The sequence below is a fragment of the Rana temporaria genome, chromosome 4 (assembly GCF_905171775.1).
Source record: "Rana temporaria chromosome 4, aRanTem1.1, whole genome shotgun sequence".
In the NCBI taxonomy this organism is placed as follows: domain Eukaryota; kingdom Metazoa; phylum Chordata; class Amphibia; order Anura; family Ranidae; genus Rana; species Rana temporaria.
Window position 1 is genome coordinate 321,472,734 of NC_053492.1, and position 17,772 is coordinate 321,490,505.

The 17,772-nt window shown below is 46.9% G+C and overlaps 1 protein-coding gene across 1 annotated transcript in view; it reads left to right on the forward strand.

Annotated features, from left to right (window-relative positions):
• COG2 (component of oligomeric golgi complex 2) overlaps window positions 1-17,772 on the forward strand; it is a 240,942-nt gene that overhangs the window by 77,752 nt on the left and 145,418 nt on the right. Inside the window, 1 exon segment of the mRNA XM_040347789.1 lies at window positions 1,480-1,604. Coding sequence (XP_040203723.1) covers window positions 1,480-1,604 — 125 coding nt within the window.

Here is a 17,772-nt window from a genome sequence, read left to right on the forward strand (position 1 = left end):
TTTGTATCTACTCTTTGCAACGTGGAACACAGCTCCACTCAATAAATCAATCTGTAAAGGGTGGTAAAGTAGAATTCATGCTAGATTTGCAAGCTGATCTTAACATATACAATACATTGCTGCCCTACAAATAGTAAGAAAAGGATCCTAACACCCCTCAACAAAATATCTGTAAACGCATGCTTGGCAAATTCTAGGTTTAGAAAAATTTCCACCTCTACAATCCTCACCAGTTTGTTTTTATGTGCAATACTATCACATATTTTGCCTAATAGTTTTCAATGGCCACCAATTCTACATTGTGGCACAACACCTTTGCAATTTTTTTTTATAAAATACCAGCAGTAGGTATCTTACGAAAACGTGGAGCTAATAAAGACCAACTTTTTCGTTTACAGGGCATATTTTGTGAGTGTCTTGCATATGTTTTAAATGGGAGCAGCATCCGTTAAATTCAAGTATAAGTTCTAGACTGGTATGTGAATTTGGTGCATGCTGCCCCACTTTTAGAATGCATGCAAGACACTTTTGCAGAATATGTCCCCGCCAGTCTTTATGAATTCCAAGGATTATGTATTGTGTAGCACATTTTAAATATTCAACGTGTAAGGCACTGCATGTTGCAGGCGCGCCTAAACCTCATCAGCCAGAATATTTTTTTGTTGAAATTGTATGAAAATAAATTGCAGAGAACTGTGTCCTCAAGACACTAGTACAGTCTCCGTGCACATTTTAAAAGGAACCTGTCGGATCAGAAATATGAGAGCTGCTATCGCTAATTTGTATTTTGAAGGTGCACGCTGCAGAGCTGACTAGATAGAATGCATCTAGAGAATACATATGTGAATTGTCAGAGGTTGAATATTTTTCCTGTTTTAGAATGTGAAATCCTCACAAAATAGGAATTGTATGCTTAAAACTGAAGTTTAGTCCAAAAAATGTTTAATTTTCTGCTACGGCCATGATCATATACCTTGCCTGTAATGAAGTATGTTCCACATCTGTGATCCTCTAGAAGGCATCTGTCCAGTGATCAAATGTCCTCCTTCTGCTGATGAATTTTTGTGGCTGAGGAATTTTAATAGCCGAGTTTTCTGTGAGTTTCAGCAAAAAACTGCCAGGGATCCACCTCCTCCTCCCTTCTCCCTCCCTCCTTCCTCCATTGAGAAAAACCTTTGCATTGATTGCACTGCATGAAACACTATCTCAGAATGGTGGACAGAATCTTCTCCCTCATCTGACTCTCCCCATTCACAGATCTTGTTAGCTGCATCTTAATCAATGCATGGGTTTTAACAGTACCAGAAGGTTAACAGCAAGAAGAGGACCTGCCCTCCCTACACTACACAAGGTTTCTACAGGATCCAGCTGCTTTTTTTTTTTATTTTTTATTTTTTTTTCATACTAAACTTCAGTTTTAATAAAATCCAAAGTAAATATACAATTTTCTAAAAATAAAGCTTTTGTTTTTATTATCAGGTTATTGTAGAACAGTATGCACAGTCCCATCCCAATGGATTCCAGGTTATGTATAATAAGCTTCTGGAGTTTGTTCCTCATCATTGTCGCCTTCTGCGGGAGGTCACAGGTGGAGCCATTTCAAGGTAAATTTTTAAGTGAATTTCTGGAAACAAACACATGTTGAATATTTGAATAAATCCTAAAGTGGAACTACACTGCATCGGAGTACCACAAAGCAAAAATGTTATTTAATTCATTTTTTAGTTTTCAAAGCAAACTCCCCTATCTATGCATCCGTGCTTTATTTTGCTAAGAAATCACTTTGAAAAACACCCCCCTAGCATTTCTGACCGTGGCCATCTTGAGTAAGGACAGACGAATAATGTAGCATTTACTTACTGGAATCCATCTGCCCTTAGTTCGGGCATGCAGACAGGAAGGTGTGCTTAGCTGAGAAAACCCCTCCTCTCGTCCTGAAGACTCCTCATCATTCGCCTAGGCCTGGGAGCCAGGAAGTAACTGAAGAAATTTGTAAAAAACAAGTAAATGTGTTCAAAGATTCTCCAAAATGTCATGCCTTTGTAGTAGTCCCTCCCTAGCTACGGCTATTTTAGCCTGCTACATCTGTGGTTTGCCTGACGCTATTATCTCTGTCCAGTAAATAGGAATCTAACCTCAAGATTCCTTATTTTACAGGAAACCTGCAAAATAACCTTCAGACTGAGAGAGTTCCAAATCATGTTTATTTGTTGCGCAATTACATAATTACGAAGAGCACACATACATACGGCCGTCAGCGTATGCTCTGAATTAAATACAGCTTGATACCCCCTTTTTATAGTATCCCTTATCAGAAAGTTCACACGGGCCCAGCTGCAACTGCTGAGCGAGACTTCCATGAGCGAGACTTCCGAGTGAGACTTCCATGCCTGTCTGCACTCTTCGGTATGTTTTCCTTATAATACCTACACGAAGATGTTTTTCTCATAATATTCGAGCTAAGCCCTTGCATAATAGTACTCTCAAACAAATCCATAATCGCCATTTTAATTTGTATATTATTTCTATATTGTACAACCACACTTACAGTATATACTCGTATATAATGTATATACTTGGCACTTCTACAATTATGTGTTTTGTATATAACGCTCGACTATAGATGTGTTTTACACTGAGATGTATGACCCTGTAAAGATCATATTATTATCCTTATACACCAGTACCATCTGCAACCAATCTGAACCCCAACCAAGTGCGAGACCCACTGCCTCCTCTGGTCCTCTTCCTCTATTGTTTTTCCCCTTTTCTCCCCCCTCTCTTCTTCCTCCTTTCATACTACTCTTTTTCGGTTAGGCCAATTTGCCCAGCTTAGCTAGTATCATTTTAATTTGCTGCTATGGAGCTCCTCAGTTTGTTCGTACCCTCCCACCTACCTGAGTTTGTACCATGCATTTCTATTTTTGCTGCTTTGACGTTACTAAGCAGATCTGTATGGTATCTCCATCTCAGCTGTACATGTAATGGCGATGTGGTTGTAACTTCATATCTTTTTCTATTTAGTTTATATTTTGAAATTCAATAAACACATATTTGTCTAAAAGTGAGTAAATATATACTTCTCTATCTATTTACTAATGCTAGTGGCATAAGGATTAAAAATGGCTAATGTTGATTGAGAGAGTGAAGTTCCACTTCAAATTGTATTTATTTGTAGTATGTGCCTAAAAGCGATGTACTTTTTTGAACTTTTACAGCCAGCTATTAAAGATTTAGGGCTTGTTCACACCATGTGTAGTGGAACAGTGTTGTGGATTATTTAATTTTGGTAACGTATTAAAAAAAAATTTCTTCGATTTCACTTCTAAATGTTTTTTTCTTTGTTTGAATTTCTCACTTCCTGTTTCTCCTCAGTAAGCTTTCCACCATCATCTGAGCGGTGGAAAGTCATTTAGAACAGCTTACTGAACACCCTACTAAGGAGGAACAGGAAGTGATAAATTCAGACAAAGAAAACAAAGAAAAAAAACATTTAAAAGGGAAATCGAAGGAAAAGGTAAGTTAACCAACAATGCACTAGCTTAAAGTAACCTATTTAGAAAATAAAAAAACGAACCTTTACATCCCCTTTTAAGGTGAACCTGTGCCCAGATCACTCAAACTAAAGTACACTATCTCACAAAAGTGAGTACACCCCTCACATTTTTGTAAATTATTTATTATATTATTATTATAAACGATTTATACAGCGCCAACAGTTTACGTATCGCTTTTTTTTTTTTTTTTTTCAAAATATTTTATTTTTCAAAAAAAATATAGAGACAATAAATCATAAAAAATTTCAGTATATTAAAGGTTCGTCCTGGAGAATAATAAAGAAAGAAGGATAATTAATACCATATAAGCGGTAAAAAAGAGTATCACAAAGATTATAAGGATGATAGAATATAGTAGCCTAAAAATTAATTGTGAGGCTAGTCTACGACAAGGAGGCCTCTAAATACTGTGCACTTGAGGAATGGGTATCCATATCTCTCCGTGGTACCCCTATAGGGATCATGCTGTGCCCAAGAGAGGACCTCTAGCCCCCCCACATGGACTCATATTGTAGCCTACATAGCCTCTCTTTTCAAAAGATATATCTAATATAACTGAATTATAACTTTCCTAAACTATCGCATATCCGTTTAATAATAAAAGAGTAGCCTATAAATAAATTCCTTAAAAATATCTCCGGGAGACTTGTCATAAAAAAAAAAAAGAGGTAGAGAAAAAATAGAAAGAGAGAGAGATAGAAAAGAGCAGAAGGGTACATGCCTAGCTTAATATTGTTGGGTCATGGGATAGCAGTAAAACGACTTAATTGAGTGATATTCCAATATAATTAGCTCATGGTTCCTATTTTTTTTCGAATTTCGGGGTTGTGTTATTCAGTATACTGGCTAGTTTTTCTTGAGTTATTATCCAAGACACCTTGACATGACATCAGAAAGGAAGTTTTTTTTTTTCCATGCCTTGGCTAAAGTTATTTTGGCTCCTACGAGGATAAAATGAATAAGGATTTGGGAAATCTTGGATATATGAGGTATATGAGCGTTTAGAAGAGCAACACACGGGGACCTGGGAACCTGTCACCCTGAAGATCAAGTTAAAAACTTTTTTTCAAAAGGGATGAATCCTCAGACATTCCCACCAGATGTGGGCCATTGATCCTAAAAGTTGGCAACCTCTAAAGCAAGAGGGATCTGAAGAAAGCTATATGGCAGCTAATTTAGTGGGAGTAAGATACCACCTGGTTAACACCTTGATAGTGGCTTCCGTTGGATATTTGTTTAGAATACATTTAAATGACTTTGAGCATCCTCTGTGCCAGGCTCCCAGGTCCCAGTGGAATTAAAAATCTGTTTCCCAAGCTGTCATATGAGATTTCGAGTTAAGCCCCGGACCAATATGCAGCCTAAAGACCCAAGGTGTTTTTACAGTTCGGGACTGCGTCGCTTTAACAGACAATTGCGCGGTCGTGCGACGTGGCTCCCAAACAAAATTGGCGTCCTTTTTTCCCCACAAATAGAGCTTTCTTTTGGTGGTATTTGATCACCTCTGCGGTTTTTAGTTTTTGCGCTATAAACAAAAATAGAGCGACAATTTTGAAAAAAATTCAATATTTTTTACTTTTTGCTGTAATAAATATCCCCCAAAAACATATATAAAAACATTTTTTTTCCTCAGTTTAGGCCGATACGTATTCTTCTACCTATTTTTAGTAAAAAAAATCGCAATAAGCGTTTATCGATTGGTTTGCGCAAAATTTATAGCGTTTACAAAATAGGGGATAGTTTTATTGCATTTTTATAATTTTTTTTTTTTTTTTACTACCAATGACGGCGATCAGCGATTTTTTTCGTGACTGCGACATTATGGCGGACACTTCGGACAATTTTGACACATTTTTGGGACCATTGTCATTTTCACAGCAAAAAATGCATTTAAATTGCATTCTTTATTGTGAAAATGACAGTTGCAGTTTGGGAGTTAACCACAGGTGGCGCTGTAGGAGTTAGGGTGCACCTAGTATGTGTTTACAACTGTAGGGGGGTGTGGCTGTAGGAATGACGTCATCGATCGTGTCTTCCCTATAAAGGGAATGACGCGATCGATGCGCCGACACAGTGAAGCACGGGGAAGCCGTGTTTACACACGGCTCTCCCCGTTCTTCAGCTCCGGGGAGCGATCGCGACGGAGCGGCTATAAACAAATAGCCGCGCCGTGGTCCCGGATCGCTCCCCGAGCGGACCCGACCTCCGCATGTAGCGGGGGGGGTCCCGATCGGACCCCCCACCCGCTAATAGGCGAGGCCCTACATGTACGCCCATGTGCCTGTACGTGCCATATTGTGGACGTATATGTACATGCGGGGGTAGGGAACTGGCTAAAGTTTTAACGCAGTATATTATATATTTCTCTTTCGTTCATAGACGGACACAGCCTTCATTGACCTTAGGGTTATGCTTCTTCCTACCAGGAGATTTAGGCAGAATTCTACAGCACTTAAGGTGTTAAAAACTTTCCTTCATGCCGCTCCTCCCAGGGGGCATGGCTCCCCCAGGCATAACCCACACCCTGCTCTAGCAGCCTGTTTGTTTTCTGCCTAACGACAGGAGGTCAGGCTCTCTCTGGAGTTCCTGGACTCTGGAGTTTTTTCTTGCGATTTTTCTCACTTTTTATTATTTTGTTCCTGCATTTTTGAATCCTGCGATTCTTCTATCAACAGCCGACTGGGTGACAGGCTGGGTCCTCGACCCTTGTAGTCCCCCCATGTTCGGCCTTCGAGCGTGTGCCGGCCCTCAGCTCCGCTTTGGGACGTCCACGACAGGCCCCGTTGCTCCAGGGGCGGCCGGGGAACTTCGGTTCTAGGGCACACATATGACCGGTCTTTTATGGCCTTGTCACAGTGTGTCTGGCCGACAGCCATGCCGTTCGCAGACGTTGGTTCTGTCTGGGATACCTCCAGCCGGGTAGTCGCAGGACAGGTAAGTAGTGGCCCCTTACTCAGGTAAGTGGTCTGGCTGGAATGTTTCCCTGCTTTCCTCTCTCCCTTATTCCTCTCCCTCCTTCCCTTTTTGGGTGACGGCTGTGAGGGTTTTTTTTTTCTGGGGCTCATGTTCACTGGACCCGGGTGTAGCAGGGGCTGTGTGTGTCACTGCAGGGGTCTGTGGTGTTCACTTCTGGGCCTCTGCAGTGTGCTGTGAGGTGTTTCTGTGTGACAGTTGCTGAAAAAAAAAGTCACTGTCTTTTTAAATCTGCGCCATTGGCGGCCATTTTGCCGGAGCCTAGCCTTATATAGCCCGGCGGCCATTTTCTTGTAGTCCTATGCTGTTTTTTTTTTTTCAGCATTCGGCGACCATCTTCATGTTTTCGTCTGCCTCGTGTGGCGGCTGTTGGTGCTGCAATCACCTCCGATGTGTCTCGGAGAGCAAACACATTGCTGCACGGCTCTCAGCACACCCTGTCCTTCTCGGACCATGCTGCAACGGGTGGGGTGGTGAGTACCAGAGACCCCCATGTTCTCCTTTAGCTGCAGGGAAGTGACCAGTGGGGATTTTTTTGTCCTGCCTTGCAGGGAGGGTGTCTCAGCGCTGGCACTGTGAAACCTGAGCCAGGTCTCCCTCTCCACTAGGCCTGAGTTAACCCTTAGCGTCCCTTCCCCTGCCACATCTGTTTATGTGGCTATCCTGGGTTTTCTTGCCAGGTTTGCAGCAGCTAGTGCCCGGATGGGGGGTAATAAAGCACCCCCTCCTGGAGCCTGCTTCTGGGGATGTCTCTGACATGGAATCTGGTTCTGGTTTGTCAGAGGCTGTGGACTTGACCCACATGGATAGTGAGGATGTCTGCTGCAGTGTCAGCAAAATTTGTTGGAGCTCTTGTTTTTTTCTGTGGTGCGTGAGACTCTAAAAATTTAGTTTGTGGTGGAGACACCACCGTGTCAGTACCTTTTTGGATCCGCAGACCGCCACGCACTGCTGAAGGGTTCCTTGTGTTCCTTATTTGGACAATATGTTATACAAGGAATGGGATGCACCACAAAAAGTTTGTCAAAAAACTTTGCAACCCGTTACCCCCTTGAGGGGGATTTAAAATATAGGTCTCTCCTCCGCCAGTGGACCCCCTGTGTCCAGACTGCGCAAGGCCGCCACATTGCCTGTGGAAGGGGCTCCTGCATTTCAGGATCCCGCCGATAGGAGAGTGGAGGCCGTAGCCCGCTCCCTATTCACCGTGGTGGTTTGGGCGGTGAGGCCGGCTCTGGCCGGGGCCCTGGTCAGACTGGAAGGGCGAAGCTCCTGCTGCAGGAGCTGGAAGAAGGGGCTTCCGAGTCCTCTTGGGACCTGGCTGAACGATAGTTCAGGGTCAGAATTTTCTCTGCGAGGCGGCCATGGATACGTTCCGGGGCATCCGTCTGAGGCGCTGGTCTGCGGACTAGTCCTCTAGGGAGGCCTTGGTGATGGCCTTTAAAGGGGAACGGTCCTTTTGGGACTTCCCTGAATGGCATCATTGAGGATGCCACGGGTGGTAAGCGCATGCTGTTCCCACAGTCTGGGAAGGGCTGGGACCTCACCCTGTGCAAGGACCCTCCTTGCCTACCTCCAAGCGTTTTTTCGCCCGCCCTGTGCGGTGGAGGTAGGTCTACATGGTGTTTGAATCCCGGCTGCGGGGTAGCAGCGCACCTGATACCGCATGCCTAACAAGTCTGCGGACATACCTGCTTCCGCCTGAAGGTCTGCTCCCGCCCGTGTCTCGGGTGGGAGACTGGCTTCGCATTGCAAAGTGTTTTCCTTGGGGTACAAGATTGAGTTTCTCTCTTGTCTGCCAAACAGGTTTTTTCCCGCCGGCCTCTGGTTTTCTCCGGTTTGTCGGTTGGCTCTGTCAGGGGCAGCCCAGGATCTTCTGGTCAGGGGAGTGATTGTGCCAGTTCCCTCGTTGGAACGGTCTCTGGGTTTTTACTCCATTCTGTTTGTGTCCCCACGGAGGATGGGGCCCGGTCAATCCTGGGCCTCAAGTCCCTTGTTTGTTTTGTCACAAACTTTGAGGTGGTGTCGATTCGCTTGGTAATAGCGGCACTCCATCAGGGGGATTTTCTGGCATCCTTGGATGTCATGAACGTGTACCTGCATGTTCGCATATCCTCAAAGCACCAGTGATTCTGTGCTTTGCGGTCGGGGGGGACCATTTTCAATTGGTGTCCTTCCCATTCAGCGGGTTTTCGCCAAGGTACTCGTCCCGATACTGGCCCTGTGACGGCGGGGGTTTGTTATCATGGGATGTCTGGACGACATTCTCCTATGAGCTTCTTCGAGCTCTGCATTGGTGGAGCTGTGTCTATCACGTGTCAGGCTCTCCGAGTGTTCGGCTGGTTTCTGGATTATCCTGAAATCAGGGTTGATTCCGTCTCAGGGACTGGAATACCTGGGACTAGTCCTGGATTCCCCCGGGGCGGCAGTGTTTTTCTCTTAACGGAAAAACTTCAGACTCTGCTGTCTGCTGTGCAGCAGTTGCCGACCCAGAAGCGGTCATCTCTGCGATTCTGCAGGAAGGTTCTGGGTCAGTTGGTAGCCTCTTTCGAGGCGGTTCCGTATGCCCAATTCCACGCCAGGGTTCTACGGAGGGAACTGCTGTCACGATGGGACTAGCTTTCGTCATCTCTGGATTACCAGATTCAATTGAGTCATCTGATCATGTCTCCCCTGGTGTGGTGGCTGGCGTTTCCGGTGCTTCGGGCCGAAAAGTCATTTTTCTGCTGGCCACTGGACAGTGGTCATGACGGATGCCAGCCTCTCCGGTTGGGGAGGGGTGCTTGGGGGCACCCAGTCAGCCCAGGGGCACTGGACTCAGATGGAGTCCTGCTTACTGATCAACGTTCTGGAGCTCCGAGCAATCAAGCTTTGCCTTGCCAGGTGGTCCCTGGATCTACAGGGCCGACGGGTCAGGATCCTGTCCGATGACGCCACGGCCTTGGCGTAGGTTGATCATCAGGGAGGCACATAGAGTTCTGTTGCAGCGACGGGGGTCGCGCACATCCTTCGGTGGGCCAAAGGGTCCGTTCCGGCTCTATCGGCCGGGTACATTCCGGGAATACGGAATTGGCTAGCCGACTACCTAAGTCGCACTGCATGGGGCCAAGGAGAGTGGTCTCTCCACCTGCAGGTGTTTCGGGGTTCTGTGCCGAAAGCGGGGCACTCTGGGCGTGGACCTTCTAGCGTCCCGTCTCTATCGGTAGGTGCCACGGTTCGTGGCCGGGTTTAAGGACCCGTGGGCGGAAGCTTCAGACGCGTTGGTGGCTCCTTGGGGTCACTATCGCCTACTTTACACCTTCCCTGCTCAGAAGCTTCTTTTTCTATTCCTGCTGCGCTGAGTGGAAGCTGTGGGGATTCTATCAGTTCTGATTGCTCCGGGTGGCCGCGTCGCTTCTGGTGCTAATGCGTCTGGTGGCAGATGCCCCCTAGCGTCTTCCCCTGGAAAATGGTCTTCTGATACAGGGTCCGATCTTCCACCCTGTTTCACAGCCACCGGCCTTAGCGGCGCGGCTGTTGAGAGCCAGGGGCTTAAGGACCGAGGCCTATTGGGCTCGGTGGTCTCTACCGTGCTGCGCGCACGGAGGTCTACCTCACGTAGGATTTTTTCCTCATACATGGAAGGCCTACATCTCTGTGTGTGGGGAGATGAACTGGCACCCCCGTACTTACGTGGTGTCCCGGATCCTGCTGTTCCTGCAGCGGGGAGTGGACCAGACTCTTGCCTTGAGCACGATCAAGAGTCAGCTTTCTGCTCTGGCTGTTTACTTTCAGTGTCCCTTGGCGGCGCACTCCTTGATTCGCACGTTTGTGCAGGGGGTCCGCCATGTGGCCCCTCCGGTGCGCCCTCCACTGCCCTCATGGGACTTGAATTTGGTCCTCTCGGCGCTTCAGCATGCTCCCTTTGGGAACATTCGGGAGATCCCTTTGCTGACTCTGGTAGCTATTACCTCTATCAGACGAGTGTCTGAACTGGCGGCCTTGTCCTGCAAGGCCCCCTACTTGGTTATCCATCAGGATAAGGCGGTGCTGCGCCCGCAGCCCTCTTTTCTTCCGAAGGTCGTTTCGGCTTTTCACATTAATGAGGACATTGTTCTTCCATCCTTATGTCCTCAGCCAAAGAACCCGAAGGAGGCCATTTTACATTCCCTGGATGTGGTTCGGGCCCTTCGAGTTTACTTGTCAGCGACAGCTCCGTTCCGGAAGTCGTACTCGCTGTTCGTGTCTGTGTCCGGTCCCAGTAAGGGCCTGGCAGTCTCGTCGGCCACCATTTCCAGGTGGATCCGACAGGTTGTGCTTCAGGCCTATGCCCTGAAGGGGCGGGGGCCCCCCTTTCGGGTCACGGCGCATTCGAACAGGGCGATCAGGGCCTCTTGGGCTTTCCGACACCAAGCCTCTGTGTTACAGGTGTGTAAGGCTGCGACCTGGTCGTCGGTCCACACTTTTTCAAAGTATTATAAGGTGGATGTGAGTGCATCTTCTGATGCCTCCTTCGGCCGCAGGTGTTTCAGGCGGCAGTTTAAAGGGTCACTAAAGGACATTTTTTTTTTTGCTGAAATGACTGTTTATTGGGTATAGAGACATAAAAGTTAACTGATTCCTTTTAAAAATGATTAAAAATTGAATTTAATCTATCATATAATGTGCCTCTAGTTTCACGTTTGGTTTTAAAGGTACATACATGAAGTTCCGGGTGAGAGGTGAGTCGGGAAGACTCACAGAACAAAAACAACAAATCCAGGGCAGTGTTTTGTTTTTAAAATGAATCTGATTGGTTCTGAGGAGTTTTAGACACACAGTAATGACAGCTTAGACCACCGTGAGAAAGCTCCCAGTATGATGGTTATAAGGAAACAGACAACCAGGAAGTGTGGAGATCACAGCAGAATTACAGCTACTTCAAAGCAAAAACTAACAATGAGGACATGAAACCAGTACTGAACTAAGGTAAAGGAAGCATTTTAGCTAAAAAAAAAAATTCCTTTAGTGACCCTTTAAGGTTGGAGTTCCTCCGTTGAGTAACTCCGGTTTTTTGTTTGGGGTGTAACCTGTTTTTGCTGTGTTATTTTTCCCACCCCTCGAATTTTTTGACACTGCTTGGGGACGTCCCTAAGGTCAATGAAGGCTGTGTCCGTCTATGAACGAAAGAGAAAAAAGGATTTTTGTACTCACCGTAAAATCCATTTCTCTGAGTTCATAGACGGACACAGCACCCACCCCTCCTTTGTTTGTACTGCTTGTTACGAACTGAGGCTGCTAGAGCAGGGTGTGGGTTATGCCTGGGGGAGCCACCCCCCTGGGAGGAGCGGCATGAAGGAAAGTTTTTAACACCTTAAGTGCTGTAGAATTCTGCCTAAATCTCCTGGTAGGAAGAAGCATAACCCTAAGGTCAATGAAGGCTGTGTCCGTCTATGAACTCAGAGAAATGGATTTTACGGCGAGTACAAAAATCCTTTTTTTTCATGTGACAACACTGAAGAAATTACAGTTTGCTACAATGTAAAGTAGTGAGTGTACAGCTTGTATAACAGTGTAGGCCCAGAGAGTTGTTTGCCATGAGGTGCCATGCTGAACTTCCAGTGACCAGTAAGAGAGAGAGAGAGCGATAACACCAAATTTAACACACCTGCTCCCCATTCACACCTCAGACCCTGTATCACTAACGAGTCACATGACACCAAGGGGGGGGGGGCTTTTTGGGCCCAGCACTGGGACAGGGGTTCTACTCCAATCTGTTCTTGGTTCCAAAGAAGGAGGGGGTCTGGCCGATACGGGATCTCAAGGCTCTCAATTGTTTTGTGAGGGTACGGAGGTTCAGGATGTAGTCCGTTCGTTCTGTGGTGGCCGCACTTCGTCAGGCCTCCCTGGACATCAAGGGTGCGTACTTGCATGTCCCCATCTGTGTCAGACACCAGCGTTTCCTGCGCTTTGCGGTCGGGGATGCACATTATCAGTTTGTGGCACTCCCCTTTGGCCTGGCCTCTGCTCCCTGGGTCTTCACCAAGGTGCTAGCACCGGTTCTGGCGTTGCTGAGACAGCGGGGGATCATGGTCGAGGGCTACCTGGACGATCTCCTCCTGCGAGCGGCGTCAGCGTTGGAGCTGAGGGACGATGTGGCGATTGCCATGCAGGCTATGCAGGAGTTCGGCTGGGTACCCTATGGTCTGGGAAGTCGTTTCTTCCTCTCCAGTGGACGGTGATCAAGACCAGGCATAGAAAACTGTCAGGCGGACTACCTCCGCCATCAGTTGCTGGATCAGGGGGAATGGTTGCTGCATCCGGAGGTGTTTCGTTTGATTTGCCTGCAATGGGGCACGCCGGATGTGGATCTTCTGGCCTCCCGACTCAATCAGAAGGTGGAGACATTTGTGGCCAGAACAAGTGATCCCTTGGCGAATGCGTCGGACGCGCACTGGTGGGGCCGTGGGGGCAATATCGGCTCATTTATGCCTTCCCTCCTCTCAAGCTCCGCCCTCATCTGCTGTGCATGGTAGAGGTCGAGGGGATACTGGTTATTCTAGTCGCTCTGGATTGGCCTCTGCATCTATGGTACGCCGACGTGGTACGGATGGTGGAGGACGCTCCCTGGCGATTGCCAGTACGGGAGGACCTCCTGTCTCGGGGACCGATATTTCACCCTGCTTTACCGTCTCTCGCTTTGTCGGCCTGGCTATTGAAAGCCAGGTGCTGAGAGACCGGGGTTGCCACCTTCTGTGATTCCTACTATGCTGAATGCGCGCAAGTCTTCTTCACAGAAGATTTATCATCGCACCTGGTAGGCTTACATCTCTTTGTGCGAGGCTGTGGGATGGCATCCGCGTTTCTATTCGGTATCTAAGATCCTTGTGTTCCTGCAGGGTGTGGTTGATCAGAAGCTGGCTTTAACCACTTCAGCCCCAGACCTTTTGGCTGGTGAAAGACCAGGCCACTTTTTGCGATTTGGTACTGCGTCGCTTTAACTGACAATTGCGCGGTCGTGCGATGTTGCTCCCAAACAAAATTGACGTCCTTTTTTTTCCCACAAAGAGAGCTTTCTTTAAAAACACAAATAGAGCGACAATTTTGAAAAAATGAAGAAGGGTGAGTATAGCCTCATTTAAAATGTAATAATGAAATTAAAAGTGTACCCTCATCCCAGTTGCAAATAGAAAAAATGGGAGAGTGGGTGGGGGGATAGTTGCTGAAGCTAGACCCAATATGACCCACTCAGTGTGTTGGGGGGGGACTGTCTTGGTACTGATAAAATGCAATAAATTGCAATAAAATGCAATAAATTGTTGCATTTTATCAGTACCAAGACAGTCCCCCCCCCAACACACTGAGTGGGTCATATTGGGTCTAGCTTCAGCAACTATCCCCCCACCCACTCTCCCATTTTTTCAATTTTGAAAAAATATATATTTTTTACTTTTTTCTATAATATCCCCAAAAATATATAAAAGAAACACTTTTTCTCTCAGTTTAGGCCGATACATATTCTTCTACATATTTTTGGTAAAAAAAAATCGCAATAAGCGTTTATTGATTGGTTTGCGCCAAAAGTTATAGCGTCTACAAAATAGGGGATAGTTTTATGGCAATATTATTATTATTATTATTATTATTTGTGTTGACTACCTTATAGGTAAAATGGATAAAACTACCTGTAGCAAGATGAGGAACAAGCTTAAACAATAGTAGAGATAAAGCTTGTATGAGAGGTACTTATAAGATGATGGGGGGAAAGGGGGCTGGAGTGGCGGGGTAATTGGTATAGTGAACATTTTTTGTATGCATTTTATGTATAAAGATGTATGTCAGTCAAACAGATGTTTTGTATTCAAGAAAAAAAAGAATAATTAAACTAAAAAAAAAAGTAATGGCGGCAATCTGCAATTTTTATCGGTACTGCGACCTTATGGCGGACACTTTTGACACCATTGGCATTTTTACAGCGATCAGTTCTATAAAAATGCATTGATTACTGTAAAAATGTCACTGGCCGGGAAGGGGTTAATAGGGGCGATCAAGGGGTTAATTATGTTCCCTAAAGTGTGTCTAACTGAAGGGGGGGTGGGACTGACTAGGGGAAATGACAGATCGCTGTTCATACTTTGTATGAACATACAATGTAATTTCTCCCCCTGAAAGAACCTGGAGCTGTGTGTTTACACGCACAGCTCCCGGTTCTCACTCGCATCGGCAACGGGGGCGAGCACGCGCGCCCCTAGTGGCCACAGGGAGACATTACGTTATATTACGTTATATTACGTGATTTTGTGCAGCTGAGCCAACCTGCCGCAGTAAAACTGCGATGGGCGGTCGGCAAGCGGTGAAGCACTATTAAGGGGACAATATCAGCTCTGGCTATCTTTTTTCATGGCCATTGGCTACTCGCTCATTGGTGCTGCTTTTGTTCAAGGGGTTCGGCACGTGGCTCCCCCAGTACGCCCGCCTCCGTGGGATCTAAATCTGTTGCTCTCGGTACTGCAAGAGCCGCTGTTCGAGAACATTAGGGAGATTATTTTACTCACGCTTTCTCAGAAGGCTGTCTTTCTAGTAGCTATTACGTCTGCTCAGCGAGTTTCTGAGCTGGCGACCTTGTCGTGTAAATCTCCTTATTTGGTTCTCCACAAGGATAAGGTGGTGCTGCGGCCGCTCCCCACGTTTCTGCCCAAGGTGGTATCTGCCTTTCATCTAAACAAGGACATTGTTCTTCCCTTCTTGTGTCCTCGACCATCTCATCCCAAGGAGGTCGCCTTGCACTCCTTGGATGTGGTTCGGGCTCTCCGTGTGTATCTGTCGGCTACGGCTTCCTTTTTGGAAGGCGGATTCCCTGTTTGTAAATGTGGATGGTCCGAAAAAGGGTATGGCTGTCTCTTCAGACACTATTTCTCGGTGGATCAGACAGACTATTGTCCAGGCTTACGCCATTTGGGGGCAGGTGCCCCCCTTTCCCGTCACGGCGCATTCTACCAGGGCGGTTAGTGCTTCTTGGGCTTTCCGACATCAAGCGTCTGTTTCTCAAGTGTGTAAGACGGACCTGGTCATCAGTATACACTTTCACCAAATTTTACAGGGTGGATGTTTTGGCATCTTCAGATGCGTGTTTCGGCCGCAAAGTTTTGCAGGCGACCATCTGAGGTTTTAGGATGTCCCCAAGGTCCAGAATGAGGTGCTGTGTCCGTCAATGAGTGAAAGAGAAAACAGTTTTTTTTTCTACGCAACGTAAAATTCCTTTTTCTGAGTTCATTGACGGACACAGCACCCACCCCTCCTGTTTTTGTGTTAGTACTGCTTTGTAACGAACTGAGCTGCCAGGAGCAGAGTGGGGGGGGGGGGGGGGGGGTTACTACCAGTGGGGACTGTCTCTGGGCAGTGCTGTGCTTGTTTTTTTTTGTTTCTGCCTAGTCCTACTCCTAAAGGTGGCAATATAACCCTAAGGTCAAGAATGAGGTGCTGTGTTTGTCAATTAACTCGGAGAAAGGGATTTTATGATGAGTAGAAAAATCTAGTTTTCCCACAAATAGAGCTTTCTTTTGGTGGTATTTGATCACCTCTGCAGTTTTTATTTTTTGCGCTATAGACAAAAATAGAGCGACAATTTTGAAAAAAATGCAATATTTCTCTATCGTACATCACGGGACACAGAGCGGCATATTCATTACTATGTGGGTTATATGGAGTACCTTCAGGTGATGGACACTGGCAATCTTAAACAGGAAGTGCCCCTCCCTATATAACCCCCTCCCATAGGAGGAGTACCTCAGTTTTTTCGCCAGTGTCTTAGGTGTTGGTCATGGAATAGCTTTGCCTCCGCATCCTTGGGATCAAGGCAGGCTAACCGGATCTGTCCAACGGCCTCAGTGCTAAAGTGGACAGTACCCGGGCCCCCAAGCGGGGGGTGTTTGCCTATAATGCTTCTCTTCTAGAGAGCTGGACCCTGGGCCCAGGACTTAGAGCCTTTTTAGTGCCTAAAGAAACCTGTTTGCCAGGGTGCTGTATGGGCCCAGGACAGTGGGTACCTTCCAGGACCCCAGGGCCTGAAGGTCTAGTACGCTACCCACGGAGATGGGAGAAGATTGGACCACTTGCTGTGCAATGTCCTGCGGCATGGAGCAGGTAAGAGGGGGGCCTGCGGGACTTGGTTCGCAGCAGGCTCTCCAGGGGATTTCTGTGGGGGAGTTAGCCTGTGTATGCTCTAGCATTGGCAGTTAGGCCACTATGTCTATTTAAGGGACAGGATGGTCTGTGAATGTGCTCCCCAAATATTGGATCTCCCTGGTCTGTTGCTGTATACATCTGGCTGCGCGCTAGGTTGGCAAAGGGGGGCTGTGGACCCATACCTTGCCAAAACTAAGGAAGTGTCTTAAACCTACCTAGTGTTCATACCTGGCTGGGTGTCACAGGCAGCTGGGAAGGGCTTCAGAAAGCCTCAAAACGCTCTCCTCTAGGAGGTCCCACGGCGTCCTCATGGCTCCTGCCTGGCCCCCCCTGTAAACGGGCGCGCGCGCGAGTTATAATAAAATTTTCGCGCCGTTGCGGGGGGGGGGGGGGGGGGGGGGCGGGGTTGCACGCTCATAGGAGGAAGGGGCGTTCTCCTCCTCCATGCTATGCAGCTCATTCAAGAGCTGAGCTCGGACCAGGAGGACACAGAGCGGCAGCGTCTGTGGCTGTTACACAGTGACACCCAGTGGCGCAGGGAAGTATTGCAGTTCTGGAAATCAGAACTAGCTATTTTTGTCTAGCCTTGAAATTCCCTATGCAGCAGGTGGATACTAGCAATTTTTGTGTGGGTGAACAGTAGTGCTTTCAAAAAAAAAAAAAAAAAAGAAAGAGGTTTTCTTTGAAAAAAAAAAAAGATAAATAAAAATAAATAAATACTGGCACATACTGGGCTCCCCACCAGGTTTTTGGACATCAGTAGTACTGCTGTTCCCTAAACCCCTAAATTATCTCCTGGCTGCGCCTGTCAGTTGGTGTAGCAGGGATACCTCGGTATTGTACCATGGCTCCCAAAGGCTCAGGATCAAGAGGTACAAAAGGGGTCAAAAAACAAAAGGGTTCCCCCTCGGATTCTGAGGAGACGAGTCAGGCTATGCCAGTACTTTCCCCACCTGTTAAACCAGTGGTGGCTGCCTTGGTTGAGCCAGTAGGGGGATCTGGTGCGGAGGCTAGCCCAGATCCACCCAACCCTGTGTTTGTCACGGAGGACATGCTAGCTGCCTCCCTGGGAGGGCTAGAAAAAAGATTAGCAGCTATGATC